Below are 12,362 nucleotides of genomic sequence, written 5' to 3'. Positions count from 1 at the left end.
ATAGAATATTATACACCAATCTGAGCATGCCTTTTCCTCAATATAGAATATACTAATTTTTCGCGTTACACGCCAAGTGAGTATTGTTGTTGTTGTCCTGAATTTCGTAACCACTGTTGTTGTTGTCGTTGTCCACTCCACAGCTCGCACCTACAGAACACACTCCTCGTAAGTCTTATGTTTATTTACTTGTACTTGCTGGTGGTAATTTTTCCTACGTTTGACGCAGACGCCATTAAGCGTTAATGACTGTGTAAACATTTCGTAAAACTAGTCTCCGAATGTTTTGTGTGTGATTGACGTAAAGGCCTTGGGCGATGGCGATAATCAGTGCTTGAAAACATTAGGATTTGTCATACAATTTTAAATGTTAAATGTCTCTGAAAGTACTCCGTTCATAAAATTTAAGCGATTTCATCCCCTCCACATCACCCTAATTTTGCAACAACAGCTAACAACTATACATTAGGCTTTACAAAAGTGGTGGGGGAACCCAGGAAATTTCCCCCTTGATAGCCTAAACCACCTAAATTTTGTTAACGGACTATAGTTACGTTCACAATTAAAGTTTAAATAAGCAAGACTAGGCCTATACATTGGAAACCATTCTGGACAAGTTAAAAATGTATCCGTCACTTGGTCAAAGTTGGCAGTTTGTAGGTTTCATGGTTTACGTAAGCCATCCGTCATGGTGACGTAGATGGCACTTTGTTGAGAACAATGGCAACAGCTGAGTCATCAATTTGATTTAAACTTTGATTTAATGACTATATAAGTCGTAAAACAATAGATGATGAATGTAGGTGTGGATTCATAACAACCGCTATAAGCTTAGGATTGCATTAGAAAAATGTCGTACTCGAATAGAGTAATCCATTGAAATTTTTTAGCTTAAACACATGACTTAACCCAGTGGCGGATCCAGGGTATGATTTTGGGAGGGGGGGGGGCAAGTTGGATTTTAAGGGTAAACTTTCTGAGGGTCTAGGGGTATGGAGTAGAGCGAGGGCCCACCCTGGGCAATTTTGGAAAATTTGAACTGAAAACTAGTTTTTAGACAATCTAGGGACAAAAACATGATAATTAAAAAAAATTTAAAACTATAGTATTTTAACTAGATTAATTTACCAAAGTCTCAAGGGGAGGGAGGGGGGGCAAATTGGCAATTGGATCTGCCTCTGAAACCGCAACGTTGGTTAATAGTTGGTTAGATATTGTGGCACTAGGGTAATAACTAACGTACACAGTATCAAAATCGAACTACTTTTATTTTACAGTACGTCAATTTTACATCGAAATCCTATATTATTACGTTTGATCGTTAAACCCAAACTAATCATGGTATTTTCAGTAACCCAAACAAACAAGCGTGTATAATCACAGTCTCCGATGCTGTTACTAGACATAATAAGAACGATATACAATCAATGGCATTGCTTATTTCCCTCATACTTATAAATTTGAAAAATATTTCCAAATTCTCATTGAAACCTGTAATTAGGGTGAAATTAGGTCGGTGCGTGCGAAAATGTCAGCCATGGACCTTAGCCTTCACACCACAGTAAACTGGGGCTTCAATGGTTCAGTGGTGGGAATTGAACTCGCATTCACATCGTTTTTGCAGACAGAGAAATCTGTGGAGTGCATTGACAAGAGAAAGTATAATGCAAAAGAGTTAATTAAATAAATTCAACCATTTGCCATATACTGTTAAGTAACAAATAGGTAGTATCTTTGACTATTAATACAACTTCTGTGTCCAATGGTAGTACAGTATTCTAAAGTGATTCTAACTTAGATACAATCAAACTTTATGTAAATAGTTAAGGCCATTAACCAAATAAAATTATAGGCAAATGGCTCGTCAAAATTAAGCTCAGAAAGTGTAGATTTGCCAAAAATTATTGGTATGAACGAATTCTCTTAGGACTCTGTCCCACAACCGATTTCCAAAGGGCCTTACACGTTTTAGAAGTTGACCTTATTCGATTAATTTAGTGAACAACAGCTGATCCATGCAATTTACAATAGTTTGTTTGTTTACATTTTTGTTTACTTATTATTTACTTTTATGTTCTTAAAATAGGTGCGGTAAATTAACACTGATGCTGTTTCTAGCCGTTTGATACTAGTGAGTGCTTTAAGATGTTTGATGATGCATATTACATTAACAAAACATGTATGTTAGTCGTCCAAGAGGGTTTCTCCGATTTTTAATAGGACGTCGTGAAAGAGAGCGAAGAGTTCAGGTACAACCGGACCCACCTCGGCCACCTCAGGACGTAAGGGACGTGAACTATTTCCATCTATCTGATGCGGCCAATTTTAAAAACAATACTCGAAACTCAATTATTGCGATCTAATCTACGATAATAAACCGTCAGCAGAACAATGGTCTAGCAATCCTAGAACATTCACTTCCTGAATCAGAATCATCCCCGCGTGCGCTGCAGACAAAAGCTGCGTAGCCGCGTAGCTACGTACTACGCTATGCATTATTTAGCGCGTAGCTTGCGTAACAGAGCTCGTACGTCACCGTAATGACACGTATCATAGCAGTTCCGGATTCTCCGAGAGATAGCGCTGCAGACCAGTCCGTTTAAAAGTATATACACCCTCGGCCAAAGAACAACCAAACTCACTGGCTATTCACACCTTTCATTACACCAATCTCCACTCAATCCGTCTCCGTTCCTAGAACCAGCGCATAACACATGTTAGGTACAGTCTCCAGTGATTGCTTACCTCTATTACGTAACGGCGTTACGTAATAGAGGTAAGCAATCACTGGAGACTGGACCTAACATGTGTTATGCGCTGGTTCTAGGAACGGAGACGGATTGAGTGGAGATTGGTGTAATGAAAGGTGTGAATAGCCAGTGAGTTTGGTTGTTCTTTGGCCGAGGGTGTATATACTTTTAATACTGTTCTATGAAATTGCGACCATACAAAGTAGTTATTTAAAGCCAAGTATGAATGGAGATGAGTGTAGGATGAGTGGCGCGATCTTGTAGTCTTGTTAGTGACTAAGGCCGACATTCCTTAGACACAGCTGTTAATTAATAGCCCATACAGCTACTGGCAACTAAGGGACCTACAGTTTATAGTGGAATCCGAACCACATTTTTGCCTTGGTAATTACGAATTGGTCTAATTATCAGGATAGTACTGCGGATAGTCGTAGTACTTACTCACCCGTGCGGACGTTAATCCACACTGGGGAGTATCGCATCCACAGTGCATACCTATAAATATCCACAATTCGTGACCTCCTAGTAGCTGGATTACAGGACTAACCTATAAAAACCTCGGGCATTTCGATTGATGCGCATGAAAATGATTTAGTTTCAAAGAGGCATAACTTATTTATTTTCTTGATTTATTTATTGGAAAATATTAAATTGATAAGTTATTGCATGATAAATATGCCACGTAGCAGCAGAGCAGTATGCCTGAAACAAAAATATCGAATCTGTAGGTCCACGATAATAATTGCATTTAGTTTGCAAATTATATGACCGAAATGAAACACGGTGTATTGTTGATCAACCATAAGATATTTATAAAAAGTATTTAATGGTATATTAGTTACCTGTGTTAATAGGCATACACTGTGGATGTGATACTCCCTGGTATGGATTAACGTCCGCAAGAGTGAGTACTACGACTATTCGCAGTAGCCTACTATCCTGATAATTAGACCAATTCGTATATACCAAGGCAGAAATGTGGTTTGGATTCCACTATAAACTGTAGGTCCCTTAGTTGCCATTAGCTGTACTATTAATTAACAGCTGTTTCTAAGGATATGTCGGCCTTAGTCACTAACAAGACTAAAAGATCGCACCACTCATCCTACACTCATCTCCATTCATACTTGGCTTAAAATACTTTTGTATGGTCACCATTTCATTGAAAAGTATTAAAGTAATAAGTAAATCATGAAAAAACACGTCTAGCATATTTTTGTGTCGGTGTCGATATACAAATAAAATATATTACGTTTTTCAGCATTTTGTTGTTTTTGCATCACTTTGTTGTGTGTTGTAAATGAAACACGTGAGTGTAAATAAGTAAAACCTGAAATATTTTAAAATGTTTGTAGTATGCAAAAGAGTTTAAGTGTAAGTGTTGAACGGCACTTCAAATATACACCCTTCTTTAATTTACAATCTGTTTGTTTATTTTCTGTGACGATGTGGAATCATCATTGATACTGTATTTACAAATACCGAAGGTGATTTGTCAACAACGTTATAAGTGTAACAAACAGTTGTTTCGAATCGCTACGATATGTTTACAAAGCTTACAGCTACCAACGCTGTAAAACTGTTTAGTTGTCTCTCGACATTGCTAACATAACAAGGATTGTGCTAAACCACAGAAAATGGAATAAGTAGGCTTATATTTATTTTTTACATACTTTTATCAAATTTTTATCCATTACAAAAACGATTCATTAGAAGTCCAAACAATACTATCCAGTTGTAAACAAACAGTTATCGATATTTAAGTGATTATTTGTTTTAGCATTCACTTGCACAACAGATTAATCGTTTAATGGAAGTTTCGAGCAATATCGGCCATGAGAGACAATCAAACGTTTCCATCAGTTTAAGCTCAGCTGATGCTATTATCGCAGGATGGGACCGCTATTGTATATCGTGTATTGATGGATTCAATCAGTAGAGTGTTGAGAATTACATGATCATATTGTGTAGATCTTGTAGATTGTGGTGATTTTGCAATTTACAAACACAACTTTACAACAACGATTCGAATGATCTAAAGGCTTGTTTGCCTTCTTTTAGGAATAATTAAGTTTTTTGGAATAATTTGTTTACAAACAAGTGTTCTACTTTGATATTATACTTTGAAAGCATATAATTATCATAAAACAGTTTCAGTTGTCTGCAGTCATTGACTAAGATGCGCAGTTACACTGGTGAACAACATAATACTTAAATACAAACTAATGACTTGATTGTAACAAATTTGTCCAGTTTCCCTGATCTATTCATTGAGAAGATAAAGACAGTTTAGGTGAAGTAGTGTACAAAAATTGTTTACATACAGTACAGTAATAATTTTACTTTGGTAAATATAAAGCCGTCAGTATGCAAACATGTAACAATATTATATCATAAATAGCGTAACAATACAAACACATTTAAATTAGGCTACTTGTATGTACTAATCCCGTACAGTTTTACTGGAGTAAAGGATCTCGAATTTTACGAAATACATAACACAAGAATTCCTTCTTAGCTCCTCTTCACATGTCTGCTGGCAGTCCTCTCCCAATCTTAGGGCGGTTCCTTTCCTAAAGATGGTTGTCTTCTATTCTTAAGGTGTTTCCCCTCCTCATTTTAAGGTGGTACCTCTCCTAATCTTAGGGCGGTTCCTCTCGTAATCTTCATGTGGTTCCTCTCCTAATCTTAAGGTGGCACCTCTCCCAATCTTCAGGTGGTACCTCTCCTAGTCTTCAGGTGTTTCCTCTCCTGAAGGTGGATCCTCTTCTATTCTTAAGGTGGCACCTATCCTATCTTAAGATGGCACCTCTCCTAATCTTAAGGTGGCACCTCTCCTAATCTTAAGGTAGCTCCTCTCCTGAAGGTGGATCCTCTTCTATTCTTAAGGTGGCTCCTATCCTAATCTTAAGGTGGCACCTCTCTTAACCTTAAGATGGCACCTCTTGTCTTAAGGTGGTACCTCTCCCAATCTTAAGGTGGCTCATCTCCTAATCTAGACAGATTTATTCATGGGTTTAATATTAACTAGATTTAAAATTCATCTCACACCTATTACAATGATGTGTGTTACTAGAAGTATAGATAAGCAAGTGGTAAAAGCAACTACGCAGTGAAACTCTGCAAAGTCCGGAATTTACAACTCAATTACAACTCTTTATCTAAAGTCGCAAAAGACGGCAATTGAGATGCATATGAATCCATTGTCATAAGCGAGCTTCATTAAATATTAATGCATATTGTAATTAAATGATAAGGCGACTGACACCTGTTTTGTTCGCAGGGTTGCCGCTAGAGCGCTAGCAGTCGCCAGCTGAGCCGAGCCGAGAGCGACAGTCGAGGTCCGGCGTTCCTTGCGTCTACACGTGAAACAGCTGTTGTGTCGTGAACGCGTCGACTAACCTCAAACTTGTGTCGGGGTGATTGTTGTTGTGATGGAATTTGTGTAAGCCGTCATGGATTGCGGGGACAGTAAGGACTTCAAGGAGAGGACATTGAGGACCCTGAAGCAAGGATTGGGGCGCCTTTGGAAGCGAAGATCTGTCACCATAACGGAGTACGATCCGTCCTACAAGGTGGTCTACTTGGGCAACGTGCTTACAGGATGGGCTAAAGGTAAGGATTTGTTTTGTATGTTTAATTAATAGTTAGTTATATTGTCAGACTGTTTATCATTGTGTAAATGTTTCCATCCCTATCATTAGAGTAATTACTGACTACTGTACGTAACTGATCAAACTACCCAGAGAACACAGAATAACCACATTCAGCAATATTATTGAAGATCACTCAAATGATTCAAAACTGTAGAGTACAAAATTACTATATATCAATATCCTTAGCACCTCTCTAATCAATTATTAATGTTGCATAAAAGGAAATATGAGATAAGTTTATAATAAAAGATCAGAGGAACTCACTTCAAACGACCGCTAATTGGGGAGCGAATACCTAGATTGTTTGCAGTTCTGATAGAGTTAGTTCAGCGAGCGGAATCAACCTGTTGCTTTCAGTTTATCTCTATGGTTTGTTTAACTTAAAACTGAGGGAATTTGCTTTCAAAGTTTCAAGCGAAATATTTATTTAGATAAATCTGATTTTAGGCCTAAATAAACTTGTAATGGGTGCTATTTAGGAACTATTGTATGAAAAGTTCGTATAAAATAAACTAGCAAAGAGAAACGTTAAAATCAAAATGCACTTAGCCTATCTTATACCATGCTATAACGTACGTCGGTAATCAGATATAAAAAATTAAATTGTTCGGAAACTCATTTTAGTTTTCAAAGGATTGCACAACATTTTATTTGTTTGTCAATAGCACCAAGGACAATAATTTCCATCCCTTTGCAAAATTAAACTTTAACGATTCTATAACTTACAACTCTGTATTGTATTCGGTTGTATTGCCAATATTCAGAACAAATGCGATGTATCGTTATGATAACAAGAGTAATTAAACCTATTTAATAGTCAACACTATTGTTTTGTCTTTCGTGATGCGCAGAGGTTGACGACGGATGTAAAGCAGGTTGCTTATCATAGAACGTGTCCGTGCCTTATCACAAGGTCATACATGTTATAACTTCTTATCACACCTGCCTGTTGGCGCTTTTGTTCTCATCGCAGAAACTGACACAGCTGACACGCTGCACACGACGAAACCGCAAAAACTACTTTGGCAGAAAAGTTGTCAAAGATAATGATTAGGATTGATGTTATGTTTCTTTTAAACAAGCATTTTGCCTTCTCATCGTCACTCAAAGCATACAAAACAAATTCCATTTACCAAGTGGAAAGCCATTGGAAAATGTCTGATATTATTAAGCAAGCGTGTTTCTTGAAAACGTTTTTTCTAAACTATTGCGCATCGATGGGAAAATCTGTTAGAAAGATATTTTCCTGTAGATGTGCAGAATCCGTTTATAAACTAAAATAAGCACAAACAAAGAATTGAAAGAAAAAATAGCATGGGCCTTATGGATTATGCTGGCGACGAAGTAACAACGAAAAATAAACTGAAAATCGAAACTAAAGGAACAAAATACAATCACATGTTTTAAGTACAGCGTGAGGTGAAAATAGAGAAGTCTGTACATTACATGTTTTTGGTCGAGTTTTCGACCACTAAACCACCTCTAGTTTACAAACATTTAAAAAAAGATTGAAATTAGTTGACACTGGTTAGTGGATTCAAACCGACCGTTCTACCAACATCATTCTTGTTATAGTTCACAATATTACCCGGCTTGGAAAACTGTTTACCTACCTTAGCAGGAGTTCGATAAGAATTAGATTAACAGTGCGTCGTGCGTGCGCAAGCAAAATAGTCTTGAATGAAAATCTTTGTTATTGACACCTCGCTATCAGCTGTTGGTCCAGTTTCGCTAATATTCCGGGAAATCCGCTCTCTTTCATCACAAATCCGTCGTTAACGTCGGTGCAGGAAATTAGAATACTTTGTAACCTCGGGGAGACCGTCACTTCCGACAACCTCGAGACGGGCATTTTTACTGTTATTTCCATAGTGTTTCTGCATTTAATGATGCTTGAAGACTGCAAGAAAGGTATTCAGGGACGTTGCAATTGATCGGGATTTTGGGTGTGTATTAATTTGATTCATTATGCAATTACGAAAAATTGGTTAATTTTGCACGAGGTGGATCCACTTCTTTAAAAGAGGGAAAACTTCAATTGTTTTAAGAGTTATGAAAATGCCACTCAAGTTCTTTGACCATTCGGCACAGAAAACACAACAACAGACAGCACAGACAACATTAAAGTATTATATTGTCTGTGGTACTGTAGTAAGGCTTTGGTATACTTTGTTAACATTACTGAATCGACTGTTTCGATGTAATTTGTAATCTGTTGTTCAATCTCATACCTACATCCTTTCGTCACTAGCAATCGTTACCAAACCGATGTAAACAAAACTTAGGACCTAACGACTTTTGATGCCATCAGTGCTAAACGGAAATATGAAAATATTCAGTAGGGCAGAATCTTCGGATTAAATCATTACATTATTGCAGGTAGTTAATTTTAAATTCGTTAGATAACAACTATAAGATTGCTTTATGTAAAGGTTGATAATTTATTTGTATACTTTTAGCATGCCGCTGTTGTTGCGTTTAAGAGGTTAACAACATAAAAACCACCTCCTCGAATCGTATAAAATAATACTTATTGAAATGTGCAATAATCTTGATGTACTTCAACCAATATATTGTTTTATGCAGTTTAAAATAGATTACTTCGCTTCTAACTTGAAAATTACAAAACACAATATTGTGCCGCGAAAAAGACTGAATCCAAACTTGCCAACGCCAAGAATCCCAAAATAAACGTCTCTGTCTGGCTAAATATAGTTGTCGTTAGCGGCATATAATTCACTTAGTACATTAGCACAGTACATGTTAAAAGGAACACCTCACAGCGGGCGACCGGCGTGGCGGCGCGACACGACTAGAGAGGTTTTTGACCTATATCTTGTATATTTCCACACATGCATTCATGACGAGCTTAAATTATGCTTTATAATACGTAATTTTCCTTTTGTTACTATCTTAACCTATCAATAAACTGTAAAAAGCATAGGCCCTACGGACATTTCCAATGATAAAATTAGCCCTACACTACACATTGAAGATTTCTTGGTTTCCCTTGGAAATCCCTAATTCCCCTTCACAGGATCGCTAGATTTACATATTTTTGTTGTGTTGGTTTTTCATTGTTGGATTTAAACACACTTAAGGGCGAATAAGGATATGACATTATTTTATGATTAAAACCCCAAGGGCATTGGCCAATTATATAAGTTCCGAGGAGAAAACATAAGCTCCCAAAAGGATAATTGACCACCAAAATGTAGTAATGAATAAATTCTAGTGAAAGTAATATGTTTAAGTATCTATACTATATTGTAAGATAATTTTGTAAATGATTTGTATTTTTACAGTTCTAAATATGGAAATTGTTAATTAACCAATGTTGTTTAATTATCACACGATTTATTACAACTTAAGTGATGCATAAGGAGAATTGTTCCACTAGTATGACCAGAAAATAGACACGAAATTTACAATCAGTACCCTATCTGTTCAAATATAATTTTTACAAAACCATAAATACTGTACACCCACTTGAAAAACAAAAATTAAAAGATTCCTCATAGGAGAACATGTACGAGAACCAAATTAGCATGTTAGTTTAATTGGTATTTTGAACAAGTTTCAGAAAAAAAGCTTAACACTTAACAATCACGTTAACACTCAATATGTGGGTAGAAAAAATAATTATGAGGATACAACTGTTTGAATATCCTCCTTAACTTCTGCACTACACTTTTTACAACCTTAGTGTTTCGTTCAAGAAAATAGGTCGTTCACTAATCGTGTTTTAGACACGAAGTTATCGACTACAACACGTCGTCCCGTGTCGTGTTACACGCTACACGTCTACACGAACAAACTCGTGTTTGGGCTCAATACATGATATATTACCTACTGTATTTGCTGTATAGATGTATTGGATTCATCCACCCCTCCCCTCGTCATGACTAGGTAGACCTATTGTTGGAGTTAGATTTTATATTCTTTTATTGTGTTAATCGAAACTCGTTTATCCTCAATGATGGATTGTCGGATTAACGTTGTTGTGAAATGTTTTGCTATGTTTGGTAGTATGGGTTCTGGAAATGGTATAAACAGCTCGTTTTACTTGAAGGTGTTGTAGTGGTTTTGTGTGGCACAGTAGTAGTCAACTGACGACAATCGTTATTGAAAAACTTTTAAATTATTTATTTTGGGATTTACATTGAGCTCCGGGTGTTAATTTAGCTCTTTCGAATAATGCCTGATACTTGGCGAATACAAGACAAAATTCGAGAAAAACACAGTAGCACTATACTAAGGTGAAACACTATTTTACTCTTCATGAATAAGGGCATAGTTGTATTAAGTATGGGAAACGTAGGACCGCTAATCTCTAAAATGTGAGTAAAATTATTGATAAATTGTGTTTAGAGTACGAATAATTAAGCGAAAAACACCGTTCGAACATATTCTGTGTACATAGTTATAATTTAGTAGGCTATATGATTTGTTCATAATATTTGGATAACATTGTGTGAGTAAATTGACGAACTAACCCGATTCAACCATTTTACAAGTGATCATAGCAAGTTCAAAGTATTATAAAACAGTTTACGAAAATTGCGCTTTCCCATGGTACAAACACGGACGTTTTCAAGTTGTTCCACGAATTGCCACTCATGTACAGGTCATTGCAATACCCAACGCTATCAGAGATACGTCGTTACGACCATTTATTGACTGCGATTGCTTACGATTGCTAAATAACTTCCCCAGCCCCTCTCTATAACATGCATGCCGGGTGATATGAATGCACATGTCTCGTGGGTCCATTTGTATAATTACTGCTCTAGTTTCAACTATCATTAACGGCTTGATGAGAGATTCCACACTAGTCGTGTGTCAGGTTTGCATTTAGTTTGTGATGGAGGTTCAAAGTGATTAAAATATGATAATCACCAGGTTTAGTGGAATTTCCAATCCTTTATTTAAGGCATATAGGATTTTTTTTACAAATAATATTACTGTACAAAATTTAACACATTCCCTCTAAGTAGTTTCAGAATTTAGTAGGGGGACTACGAAAAAAATCACTTTGCAATAAAAATAGTGTAATTAAAAAATTGTGTAACGTCAAATTTAAATGCTGTTTTATCGAATAACATCTTGCATCCCAATCTGTGCTCGAAACCTAATACGATTAAAAGCGATCCCCCGATCCAAAGCTTTTATTGGATGTGCCAACTCGTTGGAAATATCGACTTTTGTTGGCCAATGGTATTTAATTATGTAAGGGGTTTTTAGTGAACAGTTTATTAACACCCCAATACATTGTATGAATCAAACTTAACTTAGTCCCTTCTCTTTCATCTTCGTCTTGTAGCAATCGTGGATTGTCTGCGATGAAAGTTTGCGGTGGATACAGGAAGTCTTGGTTTGTGGTTGGATGAAACCAGTGTTGCCAACAGCATTAATAACTCATTCAGAAATACCACGGATAATAACGGCTGGAAATGCATTTTCTTGCTTGCAACATTCTTCTGTAAATATTGTACTCCTTATATTATTGACTTTTGTGTCGTTGGTAAAATGATGATTGACTGTTTTATAGGTTGTGGAATTAACTATAGTTGCTATATTAAATAGGCTTAGTTGTAAATGCACAAACTATACTATCAACAATCGATTGTAACGAAATATATATCTACCTACGAAAACCCCTATTATCTATATCCAACTCTCTGTTATCTTTATCTATTGAAATGTACCTACAATCAATAATCAAAGTAGACTACAGTATATACAGCTCAGTGCAGACCCTAGCTAGGCTCAATCGGAAGACAGAAGTAAATTAAATTTCAAATTTAAATTTAGACTTACCTCGTCGACAGTTAACCACAAACTAAGCTCGATCGCACTATAAACACTAACTAAGCATGATTGCAGTATAGACATTTACATCGCAGTATAGACACAAATTAAGCCTGATCTCAGTATAGACACAAACTAAGCCCTA

General features: G+C 36.4%; 1 protein-coding gene across 1 annotated transcript in view; it reads left to right on the top strand.

The window, feature by feature from the left end:
• The window catches only part of LOC128991556 (uncharacterized), a 127,522-nt gene that overhangs the window by 28,676 nt on the left and 86,484 nt on the right, over positions 1 to 12,362 (top strand). Inside the window, exon 2 of the mRNA XM_054414544.1 lies at positions 6,034 to 6,365. Coding sequence (XP_054270519.1) covers positions 6,206 to 6,365 — 160 coding nt within the window. The 5' untranslated portion in view covers positions 6,034 to 6,205. The remainder of the gene's footprint in view (positions 1 to 6,033; positions 6,366 to 12,362) is intronic.

Source organism: Macrosteles quadrilineatus, unplaced genomic scaffold (assembly GCF_028750875.1).
Source record: "Macrosteles quadrilineatus isolate MER2022 unplaced genomic scaffold, UCM_ALF_1.0 Scaffold_4__1_contigs__length_99947679, whole genome shotgun sequence".
NCBI lineage: Eukaryota > Metazoa > Arthropoda > Insecta > Hemiptera > Cicadellidae > Macrosteles > Macrosteles quadrilineatus.
This window is presented reverse-complemented; position numbering and strand designations above follow the sequence as displayed.